This window comes from Nicotiana tabacum, chromosome 19, assembly GCF_000715075.1.
Source record: "Nicotiana tabacum cultivar K326 chromosome 19, ASM71507v2, whole genome shotgun sequence".
Taxonomy (NCBI): Eukaryota; Viridiplantae; Streptophyta; class Magnoliopsida; order Solanales; family Solanaceae; genus Nicotiana; species Nicotiana tabacum.
The window spans coordinates 129,222,845-129,243,316 of NC_134098.1; the positions used below are offsets into that span (position 1 = coordinate 129,222,845).

The following is a 20,472-nucleotide window of genomic DNA, read 5'->3' on the forward strand; positions in this document are numbered from 1 at the left end:
TATTTGGTTTACAACTCAGAGTAATTGAATCCACCTTTCTTTTTGTTTATTAGTACTTGTGTAACTTCTTCACACGGTTTTCATATTATTATCATTTAGGATCATTATCAACTCCACCAATCATGCACTGTGTTTATTTACTCCAACTAACTTCTACCAATGATGTGAAGAAAGCCAAATTCACAGCCGTGATTCTTGATTGATTCTAGCAATCAGGAAATTTCGAAATTACTTGTATTTTTTATTCAATTTGCGAAAAATTACTAATTAATGTAGCTTGCTTTTTTCACCAAAAAAGGAAACTAAATCGGGAAATAGTTGAAAGTACTTTCACGAGAAATGTGTTGGATATTAATTTTGGAATGAGAATAAATAACCTGTCTCATTGGCTTAAATTTCTTGTTACATGAATGGATAACCTTTGAAAATGGGTGTCAAATTAGTATACCTAATAATGATATAAAACAATAATTTGTTTTCTTATAACATCTATTTTGTGGTCGAAGAATTCATTTATTACGTGCTTTTATAATTGAAGATCCTTTTATTTTGAATATATAGAGTTTCCATTTTGGAAATTTAAAAGTAAATTCCAGACTTTCAAAAATTTAAAGCCAGGACTAGTATATGAAGGTTGAAAATTGCTATTCTTAATTAACTATGGAAGAAAAAACATGGACATGGTGATTTTATTTGGGATAAAACCAGTATAAACTTGATCACAATGAAAAGTTATGAATTATAGACCTTTGACATAAATGAATTGAAATGTTTCGAGGAGAAAAATCATTTGCCAAAAAAAAAAAAAAAAACTGTTGAAATGCACAATCTGTCACATCAAAAAATAAGAAATTATTGTTCATTGAATAAAAAGAACAAAAAAATGAAAATATTTTGAAGTCTCGATCTATTTGGACCTACATTTACGCTCCTCCTTCTGTAGTCTGAATTCTGAACAAGTATTTGACTCTAAATGGACCAATCCATCAATAATTCCACTAGCTTACAAAGACCAAATAGGAGGGAAAATATAAGAACATATAAAGAGAGAGGAGAAAAGAAAATCCACAAAAATTGGAGTTCTCTTTTCCTCCGTTTTATTTTATAGTATGTCTTAGTTCGATTGAACACGAAATTAAAAAATATAATATCATTTGTATATTGTGACTTTAAAAACATGTCGTTCTATAAGGAGAGTGTTATTAAGGCTAAAATAGTAATATTAAAATTAAAAACTTAATAAATATAGAAAGAGATATTTTTTTATACATACTAGAATAAAAAGTAAAACATGTAAACTGCAAGGAGGGAGTAGTACACTTGGAACTAATTTTACTCGAACTTCTCCAATCTCCCCATGATTAAAGAGAAAATATCCCATATTTTAAAATTTATAAAAGTCCACCAGTGTAACGTTGAAGTCATGTGCACCCTAATCAAGTTAAACTTAGTCATGTGCACACTAATCAACTTATGCTCGATTTTGCACATAAAGTTGGAAGAAAATATATTGTCCTTAATTTCCATTCCCGTTTTATTAATTTCCATAATTTTTCACTCTCTTGAATCTTAATTTCAATCGTACTTTTCCATTTTGAGATGCTTCCAAATATAGTTGATGCAATAATTAAATGCTATTTATACAATTTTCAAAAACTTTTAAAAATTCAAATTTAACGAACTATTCTTCTTCTTTTTTCGAATCTTAATATTTTTTACACTAACGTTAATAAATATACAACTCAAAGTTCTACGGTGATCAATATAATTTGCAAAAAAGTAATATTCTAAAGGGGATATCCAATCAAATATTATCATATAAACTGAAACGAATAGAATAGTTAATTTTAATAATTGAATTATAGTTGATAGAAAAGTTTAGGAGAACATATGAGCAACCCAATATCTCCAAGTAATTTATGGTATTACTTTTATCATCTAAAGGGTAAGAAAACAAATTATATCAAGCAAAAGAATAACAATGCTTTCACACGTAACCAGGGTTCATACTTATTTAATAAAAATGTGTTCAATTAATTTTCTTGAAATAGAAAATCCAAAATTGGGATGTTTAATAACCATTTTAAGGCTGTGAAATGCATTAATAGAAAATCCCATACAAGAAAAGGAAACAAAGACAAAAATTAAGTAAACTTTAGTACTTTACTAGCATTAGAAAACACAGTACTTAAGACTAATTTAGACAGTAACAAAAAGGACATAAGCAAAGACCAAGATGGGAAGTAAATTTCAGACAGAAGCCCACAAAAAACAATGAGAATCTTTATTACTCCTATAATAGATTCTTCAAATTTCTCCAAATGATCTTAATTAGGCGCCTTTGGAGGGAAAATTTTCTGTTTCACTTTGTTTTCTTCGATTTCTACGAAATATTTTTCTACTTTCTTCTTCTGCTACTTCTGTCTGCTGCCATTGCCACAACCTTAACCAGTTAACCTTAACCCTAGTCCCTGTTTTTCCACATTAACTCACTTGTTTGTACATTTTTTTCTTCATTTCAGCACCATTCTTGACATACCCATCTGCTCTTTTTAAGTCCAAATTTATTGCTGTCACCTCATAAAGAAAAAAGCTAACTTTGTCAGATCTGAGCATATCCCTTTTTTCTTCACTTCACATAGTATAGTCTCTTTCTCTCCACTCTTTTTCTTTTTTCTGAATACAATGTGGTGTTATAAATGAACCCTTTTTATTTTCTTGGACAAACACTTTGAAAAATATATACTACTATGTCATCGGAAATGCGCAGCCGTGGTGGCGGTGGCGGTGGCAATGGTGGGGTTGTTGGTAATAATGGGTTTGATCCAAGTAATCTTCATTTGAAGAAAGAATTGACCCAAATCAAGAAAGCTGCTAGAGTGTTGAGAGATCCAGGAACCAGCTCTTCTTGGCGTTCACCACTTAACTCTGCTAGATCTGTAGCTGCTGCTGAAGCGAGAAAGCACCATTATTTTCATCATCACAAGGGTGGTAGTACTCTTACTAAGCATCAATCGGTTGATGCTAAAGATACTATCTTTGAGCAAGTTGAGAGAAATGGCACTAACAATGGGAAAGAGAAAGAGAGAGAGAAAAAAGTGTTTCTACATAATTGGAGGTCTCAAAAGTCTGAGAGTGAAAGGAGTAGAAAACTAGGTGATGAGGAAGATATTGGAAATGGCAATGAGAATGAGAATGGGTCTTCTTCAACTCCAGAGGAGAGTGTGGAAGATAGTTTGAGCGATGCGCGCCATGGCGGCGGTGGCAATGATTCCAAGAGTGATACTTATGTAAGTGATAGGTATGCTTCAATGATTTTAAAGTGTAAAGATACTAACTTTATGCCATCTATTAGACGGAACATGAAGAAAAAATCAATTAGAAGTAATTATTCTAATGCCATTCTAAGACATCAAAGTGAAAAGTTGCAGCAGCAAATTGTTCCTAGTAGTAGGATTTCTAGAAGAGCACCTGCGGGTTTAGGTATAGGGAGGGACGATTCCACGAGTCTGGTTGATCAATCTGATGATACTGAGGATTATTATAATTCCGAGGATATAAGGAGGATTTCTGCAGCTTCACCATTGCTTGCTAAGCTTAAGAATAGGAATCGTGCTTATTGGTCGTCTAAGTTGAGAAATAGTGGGAGAGAGGATTCATCTTATACATATAGCACCCCTGCCTTGTCTACAAGTTCGTACAATAGATATGCTGTTAGAAATCCAAGTACCGTTGGGTCATGGGATGCCACAACAGTGTCCCTCAATGATGGGGATGATGAGGTGGACGATCAGCTTGATTTGCCTGGTCGACAGGGGTGTGGGATTCCTTGTTGGTCCAGGAGGTCAACACCAAAATATAGGGGTGGGGGTGGGAGTTGTTATTCACCGTCCTTTTCTGATACTTTGAGGAGGAAAGGAAGCAGCATTCTATGTGGAAGTCAAACTATGTATCAAAGGAGACGTCGTGGATCTTCTTTAGGGTACACCAAGAGGAGACACAGTTCGAGGAATGCTGCTCAAGGCCTCATTCCATTGCTAACCAATGGTGATGGACAAGGATTGTCCTCAATAGGAACTGGACACAGTGATGATGAGCTCTCCACAAACTTTGGGGAACTTGATCTGGAGGCATTAAGTAGGTTGGACGGGAAGAGATGGTCTACAAGCTGCAGAAGTCAAGATGGACTAGAACTGGTGGCACTGAATGGAGAAGATGGAGAAGAGGGCTCCCCGGAAAATATCAGAAGCCTGAGCCAGAAGTACAGGCCAATGTTTTTCGAGGAATTAATTGGGCAGAATATTGTTGTTCAGTCCCTAGTGAATGCAATCTCCAGGGGACGAATTGCCCCTGTTTATCTTTTCCAAGGCCCACGAGGAACTGGTAAGACATCAACAGCAAGAATTTTTGCTGCTGCTTTAAATTGCCTTGCCACAGAAGAAACTAAACCCTGTGGAGTCTGCAGAGAATGCGCAGATTTCATGTCTGGGAAATGTAAGAATCTTAGAGAAGTTGACGGGACGAACAAAAAAGGAATTGATAAAGTTAAGTATCTTCTAAAGAATCTGACAGCAAGTCAGCAATCATCTTCTTTAGGATTCAAGGTTTTTGTTGTTGATGAATGTCACTTGCTGCCTTCAAAGACATGGCTAGCATTTCTGAAGTTCCTTGAAGAACCACCATCACGGGTTGTCTTCATTTTTGTGACTACTGATCTTGACAATGTGCCGCGTGCTGTATTGTCTCGGTGCCAGAAGTACCTCTTCAATAAAATCAGGGATGGTGATATTGTACTCAGATTGAAGAAGATTTCTTCGGATGAGGATTTGGATGTGGAGTCAGAAGCATTAGATTTGATTGCTTTGAATGCAGATGGATCACTTCGAGATGCAGAAACCATGTTAGACCAGTTGAGTTTGTTGGGGAAACGAATCACTACTTCTTTGGTAAATGATCTGGTGAGTTGTTGTGCATGTTTGCACATTCCATACTAATTTCTTCAATTTATTCCTTTTCTTTTTTCCCTTCATGGCATGAAACCGAGCATTTTTTTCCTGATATTTCTTTCCTTCCCTAGATTGGTGTGGTTTCAGATGAGAAGCTACTGGAACTTTTGGAGCTAGCAATGTCATCAGATACTGCAGAAACTGTAAAAAGAGCCCGGGAATTGTTGGATTCAGGTGTTGATCCAATAGTTTTGATGTCTCAATTGGCCACTCTCATCATGGATATAATTGCAGGAACTCATCCAATAGTTGATGCCAGGCAAACTGATACCTCTGGCGGGAAAAGTTGTAAGTAGCAGATATTCACCCTTATAATCTTTGTCCTTTTTGTTTGATCTTTTGTTCATAAGCTTTGACTTACATTCTGCAAAAGACACTAGATTTATGCTTCTGATTGTAATTTCAGTATCTCAAAATCTATTAATAATTGGCTGACCTTAGCCGACCGTGTGAAAACTTTCATTGGCTTGTCTAGTTAACCGGGTGGCAATGTGAATAGGGAAACATTTAAAAGGTTTTGCTAAAGTAAGTAGCCATTTTGTGCATTTTCTAGTTTAAAGAATCAATAGTGGTTTATTTTTCCATATTTCCTTATATCATTCAGTATCTTGTTGAATTGGTTAAGTTGAATATGCTACTCCCCCGTCTCATTCTCGGTAACAATTAAAGAGTATAGAGATTGATGAACTACTTCGATTTACAATATAGTGTTAGACGAAAAATTCTGAAGCGAATGCTCAAATTAGCCCGTAAAATTGGTTGATAGGAAAGCATTTATGGACTGACTAATTTAGAACTTGTTAAATGTGTAGAATATCGTTATCTTACAAGTTTGTTCAAACCATCATATGATATGTTCGAAAACACAAATGTGTCATGTTTAGGAAGGAAGGAGTGAAAATTAGAGGAATGCTTTCTAGTCTGTTCTCCTGATAAAAAGTTTTTTTTTAATATTTTGGTTATGTCCCTGTAGCCCTTCTGTTGAAACACCGAAGAATGTGGAGGAGAAAGTTTTGAATATTATATGTTTCCGTATATTGTCCAAAAGGATTGTCTAATTGATCCACAGCCTGCAAAACATGCTGACTTTTAATATTACAAAGCTATATAGCTTGTGTATGTACTGATTGCGTTGGCTCATGTACTGTCTCTGTACCTTTCTGCGTGACTGCTCTTACATTTTTTGGATGTTTTCAATATTTGTCAAACTTTAACAAGAGCAACAGTAATAGTCACTTTCAACAAGTACCAAAATCTGAGTTATTTAAGTCATTCAAATTTGATTTGAGGTGTTTTCCTTATCACATGCACTTAGTGCAGCTATGTAAGTAGTCTAATACAGTTTGTATCTGCACGTTGTACGTTGAACTATATTGCCGACAATATGGACGTATCTACATGTTTAGCAACTTATATTCATGAAATGATTAAGTCATTGTGCCTTAGTGAATTGATAAAATGAAGTAAATACACAATATTTTCTCCTTGCTTGTATTACCTTTCAATTACTCCGTGTCTATATTTTTGTTATTGTAGACTTGTTAATGGAAAACTTTTAGAAGCTTTTTTAGGTTATCAGAGTTTGGCTTATGACTTTTTCTCATATACTTTCTCAAATTGCTTGGATCCACCTGTCAGTGACCGAGACAGAACTGGATAGATTGAAGCATGCACTAAAGCTTCTTTCTGAGGCAGAGAAACAACTTAGGGTTTCAAGTGAACGTTCAACTTGGTTTACAGCAACCCTTCTGCAGTTGGGTTCTTCTACTTCACTAGAACAAACTCACTCAGGAAGCAGTCAAAGGCTGAGTTCTAAGACAACCGAGGAAGACCCTTCTAGTACATCTAGAGAAGCTATATCCCTGAGGCAGAGAACTGATACTCACCATGCTTCGCGTAAATCAGGTTCTCCCTCGTCTTTTGCAAAATCCAACCGTCGAAATTCAGCAAGTAAAGAATTGGGACTCTCATCGATGATTGGTGAGGCATTGGGTGGTCCACATAATGACGTTAAGGACAGTAAGACATCATCTAGGTGCCCCAACACAAACATATTGGATGATATCTGGATCAGTTGCATTGATAAATGCCACTCTAACACCTTGAAGCAACTGCTTCATACTTGTGGAACACTACTGTCAATCTCTGAAGTTGAAGGTCAATTTCTCTTTCTGATCCACATGCAGCTGTTTGTGTTCACAAGAACAGACTGAATTTTTAAATCTTCTGGGTTCTCTTTTGATCTTCAGCTCTCCCAGTTAACTGTTGAATTAATAAGGATTAAACAGTAATTTGAACTGCATTTTCTTTACTTGAAGCTGAGCGAACACTGTTCAAAATTTAGTTACAGGTAGAGAGAACTTGGGATGAGATAGGCAGTGGCACTATATCAACTTGTTTTCGGCTTGCTGCACAAAATGTCATTATGATGTGTTAATAATCCAACTCTCAAAGTACAAAGCTATTGAAGGCAGAAAAACTTTAAGACTCAAGATAAGAAATGATTGAAATTTATAGCTGGTATATAATCTAGTCAAAGTTGATTTTTTTGACCTTGAACTTATTAAATTGGATTATGAAGACCAAGATAATAGCTTCGTCTCTAATAGATATCTTATCATTGCTCCTTTATAGAGAAAAGTATCTTATCACTTGAAAAAAAAGGTATCTTATCATTGATATGCTGGGTCAAAATAACTTCAGAGTGCCTCTTATTTCAAGGAATAAGAGAAAGAATTCAACTTTTTCTATTTCTGTAACTCTTAAATTGAGCAAATCTACTTGTGGTTCACTACAAATGGTGATGCAATCTACTCATTTTATCAAATTACGCGATCCCGTGCATGTGCATATGACTTATTAGCTGTTTGGACCTACTGTGTGCAGGTGGTTTTGTTGCTCATATTGCTTTTCGTGATAGCAAGGTTAAAATGAGAGCCGAAAGGTTTCTTAGCAGCATCACAAATTCATTTGAAAATATTTTACGGAGCAATGTAGAGGTTAGACTTGTTCTGCTACCGGACGGGGAGACGTCTGATGACAGTGGAAAGCCAATTACGTTGACGGATCCTGTAGGTATGAAACAGATGGGCCCACCAAACTTGGTGAAGAAGGAAACAACAGTTTGCTCAAGTCAGGAACCTCTACAGGTATCTAGAGGAAGTTTTAATGATTCTGAAAGCAAGATGGCTGAAACTTTTGAGTCAGCAAGTGGAAATGCTGAAACGAGTAGTTCTAAAGATAGGATCTCAGAAATTCCAGTGCAGAGGATAGAATCCATCATACGTGAGCAGAGGTTAGAAACAGCATGGTTACAAGCAATGGAGAAAGGAACTCCTGGATCAATGAGTCGCCTAAAACCTGAGAGGAACCAAGTCCTGCCACAAGATGGTGCTTATCATAACAATCAACTAGAATCAATTAATTCGAGGGACCTGCCTTCCCAGCATTGGCATGATGATCTAAATGAGGAAATAAGAAGTCTGAAGATGATTGATGGAAAGGCCATTCAGAAGGATCAGACCAGTAAAAAGGGCGACAATTATCCCATTTCACCAAGTTTGTTGCATAATGGCATCTATGCCGCCAATTTCAGCAAGGAGAGCATGTAAGTTATAGGGCTTTATCTCTTCATAATTTATCTCAGTATAAACTTTGTTGATAAATTTCACTACTTGCATAAGGTCGTAAATTTCTCCTGATGCAGTGATAACTTTTGTGGCTTGCTTTAGATATGCTCTTGTTGAATGTTCAAATTCTACTCTTCCTTCAATTGTTTTTTATAGAAAGAGTCAATAGTGTTAGCTAACCTGATAGTGTTTTCAGTTCCTTCACACTGCTTGTAAGTTATGTTGACAATGTTTGTCTTTTAGTGAGATGTAAAATAAGAGGGTCTCAATGTGGACTATCAGCAGGTGCATTTTTGCCTCTAACTCTCATTGTTGCATGTTTACAGGGGATATGAATCAGGATCTGGTGCTGGAGGTTGTTTCTGTTGGAACAACACCAGACCCCATAGAAGGGGGAAGGTATGCTTTTTTTTTTGGATGATATAACTAATTTTTTCCCTTCTCGGAACCCTGCACATAGCGGGAGTTTAGTGCACCCGACCGCACTTTTTTTACAACTTAACTTTTTTTCCTATGATCAGTCAACGAGAAGCATACTTGATGTTTTGCAAATTAACAGGTTAAACAAGGGACCCCTGTGCGTCCACCTAAAGGCGGACGGTTCTTATGGTTTGGGGAGTGTGCAAAATCAAGGAGAACAGAGAGTAGATTGAGAAGATAGTAGTGAAGCTCCCAGACCCAAGAATTGCTCATTTGTTTTTAGTTGGTCTTTCTGTATTTATTCCATCTGCTGGGGCCATTCTATTCTTTCAAGGTTTTCAAGCTCACTAAAGGATTTGTAAAGTTATTGCTCTGGGCTTCTGAAATTCCCTCTAGTCCAGCCAGTTCCGTGAAATCAATAAAAGGTCGAATAGAGAACATTTCTCTCTTGCCATTGACTACTTTTTTACTACCTCTGGAGTTTTGAATTATGCAGACAAATACTATCAGGACCAAATAGAAATGGTGGGATGTGAGTTTGTAAAATGGAACCAACTTTTAACAGGATCTTGAATCCATCTTTATAAACCGAAACAATATTTGTTTAACCTAAGGTTCAAGTTGCAGGAAATATCTTGTATTTGCAGTATGCAACCTACACTAAGGTCTTTAGTTAGGTGGACTAGTTTTGTAAAGATAATAATACGTAAGTTATTACGCTGTGAACAACTTGAACATAGATTTTTATGTTGTGAATAACAATACAAATACTGTTTCCAGTATTCACCGCTTTCTCCTTTAAACATATTTCTCCCGTAGCTTGGTGACTTTCTAATAAATTTTCATTATTTGCACAGCTTTGCCAAGTTGCTGAAATCTGGGGAGATACTTTCTTTTCCCATGAATTTCACAAGACTCGCAAAGCTTTCTAACCAGTGAAAGGGTAACTTCATCTATAGAATAGGAGATTACAAATTTCCAGGGAAATATTATGTTTGAAAAAAAGAGGGAAGAAAAACTAACAAAACTAAAAAGTTTAAGATTCTTCACTGTTCAATATTCTTTCCGCAAGTAGCAAATCGTCAGGTGTCGTAACCTGCAAATCACAAGGACGAAGGCAAACATTTCACATCCAAAAGAAGGTCAAGTGCAGTAGCAGGAAAATATGAACGAAAAAGACAATGAGGCTAAACTGGCTACCTTTATGTTAGTGTAAGAGCCATCAGTAATGTATACAGGATGTTTGAGGTGCTCTACTATTGATACATCATCTGTTACTTCAAGTCCTTCCCTAAAAGGCCACATGAAACATAAAATAAATAATCAAATAAGAAGGGCTAAATAGGGACCCTCTAAGCTCCTTTTAATTGTGTTTATGACAAATATTCTTATGACCTCATCAAAATGATGAGTAATGTGAAACTATTAGGGGTTGTTTTGTAGAGTGTATAAGAATAATACTGAATATGATGTGTTAGTAATGTTAAGTATTAGTTAAGTTTGCATTAGTTGTGATGGTATTAGTTATGCTGACATATTTCTTATCCATTGTTTGGTTTAATGTATTAACGCATTGTACAATTTCTAAAAGAATTATTTGTTTACAAAAATACCCTCATAACCAGTCCATCACTTTATCTTTTTAAAAGAAACATATGTTGATGAATGTTTTTATATGAAAAAGGTTTTAAAAAAATTATTTGATTTGTCTACCAATATTTTAGTATAGAACTGACTACTTATTTATAAAAAGGAAATTATGCTAAGTATTTATTTATTACTAGGGATATAATTTTATTTCTCACTTTCTTGGATTATTTCAAACTTGCATTAATATAATAGTATATTTTAATCAAACATAAATTTTGAAGGACAAATAGGGAGTATAACTAATGCATAGGTTCAAAAAGTGTACCAAACAAGGTATTATTAATACACAAAGCTAATGCATGCATTATTTTATCTAATGCATCCTACCAAACGACCCCTTAGTCTTTCCTCCCAAATTAACATAACTGGGGGAGAGGGGGACATATCCATATATCATTCAAATTAGTGTGTAAGGTGATTTTTGTCCGCAAAAATTATGTAACAGGGGTTTGGTCCTTTGTTCAGGAGGTAACTTATGTATTTTGCCTTTAGATAAAAATGTAGTACTATCTACTTCAAAGAATATGTGGTGGCCCTGCCAAAAAAGAAAATGTAGTACTATCTTTTAATCAAGTAATGTTACAACATTTCTATTTCTTTGCAAATCAGAAGGATTTTGAGGACATAATAAGCAAATAGGTAATGCTGCGGTGAAGAAATGACGTCCACTTAAAGAAACATGTATCAAAGGCCCTAACCAAGATTTGAAGGTCTTGAGATCAAATTTGTTTCTAACCCCAGGCTTACCATCTCTAACCTAGAAAAGAAAGGTGTAATCTCGTGCCACCTAAGTATAAACATGTTTCAAACTGCTTGTCATTCTCAAGCTTTTTGTCAATATAAATTATGCTTCTCTGCGTAATCATGGTGAAGAAATTTGGACATCATCCTATACCATTTAATTTCATTAATAACTCTAATAAAGTGGGAAACACGAGCTTGTTGAATATTGAACGTCAAAAATGTTTCAAACATGAATTTAATATTACCTGTTGACAAGCTCGAAACCCTTCTTAAGCAACTCAGGCTTGATTACCTGCGCCAGACAAATTTGTTGAACGGTCTCTGCAGGTGAAGAAGAAATTCTAAAACAAAAATGTTTACTACCTGAGGTGTCTGCATTTCCCAAAGAGTTTTCCTGTCAAGAGTTTTGACAACGAAAGACTCACTGTTTGCCTGCACCAGAGTTGAAACAAAATTAGTAGATCCATCAGAACCAAGTTCAATAGAGAGAATATAAGAGGAAGACCTTATGTGCAATGTCAATGCACTCAAACGAGATGCTTTATCAATATTCCTGTCAGCAGTTTTACGTTGATGCCAGTCAAATCAAATACGGGCAGGACTTACAGTTAAGTTTCCTAGCAGATACCAAATTTAAGTTCATCTGACTGTCATATATAAAGCGTGGATAACAAGGGTCATGGTCTTATAGAATGTGTCTTACTTTTCATATCATATCACTGAATAAACAAACACTTGATCTCTCCCCAAAAGTTTAGTAGAACTGTTACACCTAAGTTAAGTTTTTTTAACAAGAGAAATTAAGGGAGAAATAATATTATACGGCAACTTCAGCACAGCCTAAAGTACTTCTTTTTAAACAAATATCAAATAGAAATAACCATACGGTGATAATAGTGATAACGAATACTAGTCAATGATAAAAATGAAAAAGATTTTGACCAAATTGAGACTTAGCACCATGCTATAACTTAGAAGCACTTGAAACATTTTAAGGAGATTATGCAAATTAATATAGAAGAAAAAGAACACAGGTAATGTGTCATCCTATTAGTTCCACAGCAAAAAGGCTAGAGCAATTAGTCTCTAACTGCAGCTATCAGCTTGAATATCTGCTAACAGAGAAAGCTACATAAAACTCAGAACATGCTTCAATTTTCTACCATTTCGTTCTCTCACATGAGATGGTCGGCCACCTGCAGCTTCATATTTTAATATAAATCAGATATAGTAAGGATACTGATAATAATTAAAAGGTACTTCTTTGATTGTTGCTTTAGCAGGTACGCCAAGAACTGCTGCTCCAACCAGCCAACCATCCTTCAGGACCTGCAAAGAAGATTCTTTGAAATAAGTAAAGGAAGGTTAGTCCTTCAGAATCTTACACATACATATGACCTATATAAAATTCAACGATCAGCAAATTATATGATGAAGAATTAAAGATAAAGAAGATGGATATCTGCAGAATTCATATTATCGACTGGAGTACTTCCCACGATACCAGAAAGCTCTTATGAAAGCCAAAAGAAAATATAAAGGAAGAGGAGGAGCTCATGCAGTGATCAAACCTTTTCTACATCTTCAGTCCATACTAGAGGTCTTGCAGAGTCATGGATGCATACAAGTTTGGAGTTTGAATCAACTTCCTGACATGCAAAGCATCAGCATCTTCTAAAAATTACAATCACTACTGAGAAATACCATGGCAATACTGCACAGCATACTGACGATATAATTTTAACAATGTGGAACAACTGAACAAGATAAGATGAAGATATTTCACATTCAGCTTTAGTGAATGCAAAAGCTTTTCACCAGAAATTTAACTGAACCAACATGACCCAAGACCAGATATTGACATCCAAACCACCAAAGAAAGATGAAATGTAATGGAAAAGGTAACTTTTATGTAAGCTTTTAGACACTTGTTGTTCTCTCCTAAAAAATCAATTATTTCAATAGCATTTGGAATGAGATCAACAGAAAACTCCTATGTTTTTTTGTTGAGAAAGTAAATGTTTTTGTAAAATGTAGCAGACTGGATTCTAATTCGCGTCCTTGAGCAAAAAATAACTCTTCACCACTGGCACCAAACACTCTGATTCAGATAATTCCTATTCGGATTAGAAAAATGATAAAAGAATCTTAAGGCCAAAAATGGAGCAGCAAGGACTGATTACTTAAGAGCCCAACTTTTTTAGCACCTCAGAGGAGACCAAATGAAACAGAAACTACTAGATAACTAGCTAATAACTTTTGCTACATGAACTATTCTGTACGAAATCAGCTGTAGAAGCCAAGTTACAGGACACTAGTTCAATACTCCCTCCCAGAAGTTGATCTACTAAGTATAACCAACCATGCAAATTACGACTGAATATTTGGCTAACTACATATTCTGGAAAATAGAGGCTGAAAAAGGGCCTTTGGTAAAAGGTAGAAAAATTAAGTTATCAAACATGAGCAACTTTGCTTTTGAAAGTTGGAAGTATGAGACTTAGTACCATCTGAGATAGCATATGACACGTACCTGAAGTCCGCTGTATACAGAATCTTGTCTTTCCTTCCCAGGTAATGCAAATTTTAAGTCGACTTGGATATTCTCTTTGGCATCTATAAAATAAATGAAGAATTCTTATACAATCATCTTAGTGTCTGCAAAAATGCCTATAGGTATTGCAATCTGAATAAGAAAGTTATGTGCATGTTCATTGCTTTCTTTGACAATTTTCTCTTGGCTACACACCCACACTAGATATTTGAAGTTCATACCTTCAAAAATGTCTTGATATGAAGGATCACATACGACAATGATTTCTTTCACCTGAGGCATCCTGGAGAAAGTGAAGAAACTGCAACATTCCAATAATATTGTCACCCACAAAGGCAAACATGTGATTGAACTGGTTGCGTATATACAGAAATATTCTCTCCAAACTGTGGTCTCAATACTGTTAAATTCTCTCCACCACCTCTCTTCATATTTACCACTCATGACTTGCACCATTTCACACACAGGTTATGTAAAACTCAAACTAGCCCGTGAAGCGAAGAGGTCCTGCCTATTACTACCAATTTTGTGGTGTCACTAGCTAGACCAGGCTGCTATATTTGTTACAACTTACAAGCAATACATATACATCCATTGCCAATGTGAATATGGACAAACGTTAGGCTTTCCCACCACACCATAAATTTCAGAAATCTCTAGGTTATATCTAGCACTGTGAAATTAGTTTGGCAGGTCTATAATAATTGAATGAAGTTGACCAGTTTTGGTTTACCTGTACAACGCAATTGGTTGGCCTAGAAGTGGTAGATACTGCTTTGGCATGCTTGCCTATTAAGACAAAATATAATAAAAACATTATCCGGCAGAAGAATATTCATCACTGTAGATAATGAAGATATGGAAATACAAATATGCAAAGAGCTCAAAAGAGGACAGTTTCTAGCAACATTATAACATCAACTGCAATAATCTTTTGAACTCTTAAACAACACAAGCAAGAAGATAGGAAAACTGTAAATCAAACATAATTGAAAGTAATGGGAAACAACAAGATAAGTTGTTTCCCCCTTCAATTCATAAATATAAAAGAGGAGAGTAAGTACTTACACCCATTCTTTTCCCCTTCCCTCCAGCAAGAAGAATCACAGAAACACTTTTCTCCTCCACCACAGCATCAGTGCTCTGCAAATTAAAAATGCCAATTTTCAAAATCCAATCTTTTGTCCCCCTTTTCTAACTCAAAAATAGAAGAATAAACCATGAGTAACATTAGTATTAAAAAAAGAACAAACCTTGTTTAGGTTTGGTGAGGTGGCAGTGCAAGTGATCTTGAAAAGAGTCATTCTTGGGTCACCATGACTGTAGGTTCTGCAAATACAATGAGCTAAGCGGAAAGGATTCTTTAAAGAGTTGTTTTTTGGAGCGGGAAAGCCGTTTCTGGGCGTCAGAGAGTGACTTGGCAAGAACATTGGAGATGAACAAGAAAGGGTGACACCCAATTGAAGAGTAGACATGTTGTTGTACTTCACTCCCGCAGCTCAACCAATGAAGAGTTAAAAGGGAGTAAAATAGAGTGATACCCTTCAAATTGAATGAAGACAACAAGTACATGAAGTTGGGGATACTTTCCTACCAACATTTTAGCCAAAGAATACCTACCCTTCTCATTTTTCTCCCTCTCTCCTCCCTCTGGTTTTTTAGAATATAATTAAATATTCCGAGAAATTTGTGAAATTGCATTTTGAATTCTGAAATTGCGTGGAAGAGAACTACTTAACATTTGAATAATTGAAATTGCTTTTGAAAGATGGAAGAGTTTCATGTTTGATTTGTAAAGTTATATTAAAGATATTGAACTATTTCATATACAAGGAGCTACACTTTGTAAAATTTTGTGTAATACAAGTATAACTTCAATTGTGTATCTAAATGTGGGTATATATGAAAATGACCCGTTATTTTTCACATGTTTTATTTTACGAGGTTAAAATTCAGAGAAATTTTTAGAAATGACTATTGTTTAGTGGCTATTAACTTGCTATAGCTACCATTTACTTAATTACTCCCTATAGCTATACTTTCACTTGTTATAGAGTGTATTCGATGTATTCAACCTACTGTATTCATGAATACAGTAGCAAAATTCGGCGGAAAACAAGGAAGTCCAGCTAAATATAGACTGTATTCATATGTATTCGCGATCTGTATTCGTGAATACAGTAATAGAAATCTGCGGAAAAAAGGTCTTCAGCTGTTTAAAAACGGTAAGTGAATCAATTAACGCGATAAACTCCTAATATAACTCAACAAACTCAATTATAACACGCAGAATTTGTATTTTCAGTTATAGAAAAGATTCTTAGCCGACAAACACCCCAAAAACAGAGCAATCTTCATAGATTCAATCCATCCTTTCTTTTTTTAGTGGTATCTTTACTAAAATATTTTTTAGTGGTATCTTTTACAAATAGATTTATATATTGAAATTATATAATTACATTGAATACAATTAAATATATAAAATACATTGAATACATGAAGTATAACAGGTCATTTATAGTGCAAAAACATATGAATGCATACTGCAGATACATTTGAATATATATATACACTTGAATACATAAATTATATTAATTAAAAAAATATATGAATACATTCTACAATACATTGAATACATATTGCTGAATATATACTGTTGGACAAAACAATGAAACAAAGTGAAGCTTTGAAATTATATAATTAACTTGAATACAGTTAAATACAGTGAATATATTGAAAAAGTAGAAAAAACTAAATTCGTGAATACAATGAAATACATGGAATACAACGAGATATGTTGAATATAATGAAAATAATGGTAACAGACTCTTCAAGTTCCTCAGCTCCAAACTCCGTCCCCAATCCATCGATATCCAGGCCGCCGCCATGTGAGGCGTCGCCGCCGGTACCGACGTCCTCTGGGTCGTCCAGGTAGTGAATCTCTCATTTCTGCTTTGAAAAATTCTGAGATATGCACTTGTATTTCTCCATATCTTTGTTTCTCCTTTATCTTTTTCTGTTTTGTTTTGTCTTGTCTTTTCCATTCAATTCCGATACCATTGAAAATCTATCAACTTTAACACTTACCACAACTTTTTGGAGCAAAAAAAATTAAAAATTTCGCGAGACAATAGAGATGAATCAGTGGAGAATCGTGGTTGTATTCACGGAGAAGAGACTGGCGTTGAGAGAGAGATGGTGGAGAGAGATCGTGGTTAAGTTGTATACAGAAAGTAGGAGAGGGAAAAATATTACCCAGCGTATTTAATGGCTAAACAGTAGGAAGCGACCATAAATACATATTTTGCTATAAAATCTAAAAGATATTTATAATAAATAATATTTTAAAAGGATATTTATTTATAATAAATAAGGTGTAAAGCTTTATTATAGGAGCTGAAATTTCCTAAAATTTAAGCATAACACTAAATAATCATATTTGTGCAAGGGGACCAACTATGATAGTGCCCACCCATATAAAGGCCCAAGCCCAAGAAACCAATCTTGGAAGTCCTCAAACGCAGTGCTCCGCTTCATTTTCAGCAATCAAATTGGGTTAAGTCAGGCAAGAGAGCAAAAGATCGGGAAATGGGGAAACCATTGGGAACAACTGGAGAGTTCTTCAGGAGGAGGGACGAGTGGAGGAAGCATCCTATGTTGACCAATCAGTTCCGCCACGCTTTCCCTGGCCTTGGCATCGCCGTCGTCGCCTTCTCCATCTACTGCGTCGGCGAATTTGCTTACAACAAGATGTCTGCCCCTTCTCACTCCACCTCTTCCGCCGCTGCTTCTCACTCTCACTGAGATGAATCCCCAATCGTCTCTTTTGGTACGATTCATTTTCTGATTTTATCATTCCTTTATTTCCTCAACCAGCTGTTTGAAGTCTGTGTGTTCGTGAAATCCGATTTGATATGCTTAAAAAGGTGAGGTTTGTGAAAGTTTTCATCTTTATGAAATGGGTCTCTTTGATATGCCACTGATCGAAAAGGGGGACACATTTTAATTTTATTTTGATTAATTAGGTCTTTTTTTTATAACCTTGTTGTCCGGGCCAACTTGCACGCACACTAATTCCACGCACCTCCCACCAGCAACAGGTACCAGGTAACTCTATCCACCAAGGCTCGGATAGATCGGAAGAAATCACCTAGTGTTTTTTTGCCTCCGTTGAGATTTGAACCTGAGACCTCATGGTTCTCACCCACTTCATTGACCACTAAGCCACACCCTTGAGTGCATTTTGATTAATTAGGTCTTATTGATGCAAAACAATTCAAGTGATTAGATACATTCCTGGTGTAATGAATTGGGATTGATGTAGTGTCCACTAATACTGCTTTCAAGCACTCTAGTTATGCCAATTGTGTTTTTATTATTCCTTGTATGCACACTTTACCAGGAACATCAATTTTAGCATAAATCTTATTATTAACTATCCCAAGTCCCAAATCTGTCTCATTAGGTACACCAGTTTTCATTTGTCCTTTATCTCACCCCAGCTGCTGGAAGTTTGCTTCTTGTGCAATCAGAGTTGATATGGTCAAAGGGGCAATTTGGTTTTTGATTTGATGAAATGGGCTTATACATATACTCAAGCGGTTAGATATGTCCCTGTTGTAAAGATTGAGATGTTTTTTCCTATGCGAAAAAATGCCTCTGTAGTGTCTTTGATTTGATTTGATTGAGATTTTCGTTGTTCTCTAGCACAACACATATGACATAACCATGCCTTTTCGACGATTTAGCATTGATTACGAGTCCTCTCAAGTTTCTTCCCTTGTTTTTTGTTAAAATTTTGATACAATGTCCTGAAAGAGTCCGATACATCCTTAAATAGGCAAAAGATAAGGAAAATGCCAATTGCTGTATATCTAACAGAAACTATCCCAACTCCCCTGTTGAAATTTTGATTCTCCTAGTGGCTTTTATTAAGGCCTTAGCTTCTTTTTCAAAAGAAGATGATCAAAATAGCGGATACATATTTCTAGGGAAAAAAACAGAAAGGCTTTTCTCCTTATTAGTTGCGTATATGCCGTTACTTGTTTACATCCGAGTAGTCTTGTAAGACATAAGAGAACCATTTCCAAACATGTGTCACGAATGCCTGCTCCTTTTGTCGTACTCCTAGTTCTGCTCATTTTGTGGAAAGAAATAATGGTTAGTTATGGGCTACGAAGTGACTTCCTTTACTTGTACTAGTTATCAACTTAAGTTAGGAACAGAACAATATGTTGCTGCCTTACTGGACAGTTTTGGTTTGTGTATACAATTATCTCTACTATGAGTCTGGCCTTGTTGGCACTTTCCGTTCCAACTTATTTAACACATTAAACTAATAAAAACAAGACGAGAGGATCATTTATATTCTAACTTCTATATCTTATTGCACCAATACGTGAGAGACAAGTGTGGTTTGTTGATCATAAGTAATAGTAGTGTGTGAGGTTAGTAACAATTCACTATAATGACAGACCATTAAATACATCTAGTGGTGTACATGGAAACATCACCACAAATGTAGCCTTTAGTGCATTGAGGCGTATTCTCATCAGGAAAAAAGCCGATTCATTGTGCAGCCACATCCAGCTGTTTATACAAGATAAACAAAAATCTGGACAGAACTATTTTTTCCTTATAAAAGTCTTCCAATCATCTGTTTTACTTGTATAGCCTTGTTCCGGTACATGACAGATAAATGTGGGGCAGATAGCAGTTCTCAAGTCTCAAAGACCCTCCTATCCTGGCCTCCTATAGCACTCCTACCAAATTGTCTTTATCTAAGTGTGTATAGCACTTCCCCTCGTGTTTTATCCCGCACTATTTGTTGGGGTTAATTGCACTTAATGTACGCAGCTTATATGCGCTCTTTTTGTTCTTAATTTCATGCTGTGCTCATAATATTCTAAGCTTTTTCAAATAGACTCATCTCCCCTAATAATATTACATTTTTAAACTGAAAAACTCACATTCTCAGCTCATAATTTTCTAATTGCATCATACTCGGTTTGTATGGTCTGCTTTACTGTTGTCAACCCTATGATGTTTACTTAACCAAATTGTAATCTCACCTATTACGTTAAACTCTCTAAAAGGCTAGTAACTCGACTCCAGTCTATCTTTGTCCGTAAAGAATTGGAAAACCATATATATTCCTGTGTCGGTGTTTCCTCCAACAGTCCTTGTTTTCATTGTTTGCCAAATTAATGATTATGATCAATGAAAGCTAATTCTGAGCAAGGGGTAACGTACGAAAATCTTTCCGTCTCAACCCAGCTCTGAACCTTAAATGCTTTTAGAAGTTGCGGAAATGTTATATGATATCTGAATGTGGCTGATTTGCTGGGTTGCAATCTCAGTTGCTCATTGTTTTAGAACAGTTGCTGCAAGGTTTCCGTGAATCAAATGGCACCTAAACGATGTTTCATTCAATTCTGTTATGTATTTAGAGAAAAGGAGTACAATGGCA

General features: G+C 35.6%; 2 protein-coding genes across 3 annotated transcripts; one reads left to right on the forward strand and one right to left on the reverse strand.

Moving 5' to 3' along the window:
- Positions 1–2,211: 2,211 nt before the first annotated feature.
- On the forward strand, positions 2,212–9,681 carry LOC107791920 (protein STICHEL). Of its 2 annotated transcripts, XM_016614072.2 has the most exons (6): positions 2,212–4,958; positions 5,078–5,294; positions 6,645–7,163; positions 7,893–8,613; positions 8,962–9,034; positions 9,195–9,681. In XM_016614072.2, the coding sequence occupies exons 1-6, from the start codon at positions 2,751–2,753 to the stop codon at positions 9,294–9,296; spliced, it is 3,840 nt and encodes a 1,279-aa protein (XP_016469558.2). In that variant the 5' UTR covers positions 2,212–2,750; the 3' UTR covers positions 9,297–9,681. The 2 variants fall into 2 exon arrangements, with proteins under 2 accessions (XP_016469558.2, XP_075094725.1); XM_075238624.1 differs by lacking the exon at positions 6,645–7,163 and having other exon boundaries at positions 2,253–4,958; positions 9,195–9,516.
- A 164-nt stretch (positions 9,682–9,845) lies between these two features.
- Positions 9,846–15,804, reverse strand: LOC107791921 (2-C-methyl-D-erythritol 4-phosphate cytidylyltransferase, chloroplastic). The gene is made up of 11 exons (XM_016614073.2): positions 15,257–15,804; positions 15,072–15,146; positions 14,737–14,792; positions 14,225–14,304; positions 13,983–14,065; positions 13,021–13,098; positions 12,710–12,778; positions 11,813–11,881; positions 11,695–11,741; positions 10,256–10,346; positions 9,846–10,151 (listed from the first exon to the last, which is right to left on the reverse strand). The coding sequence occupies exons 1-11, from the start codon at positions 15,476–15,478 to the stop codon at positions 10,092–10,094; spliced, it is 930 nt and encodes a 309-aa protein (XP_016469559.1). The 5' UTR covers positions 15,479–15,804; the 3' UTR covers positions 9,846–10,091.
- Positions 15,805–20,472: the final 4,668 nt, after the last annotated feature.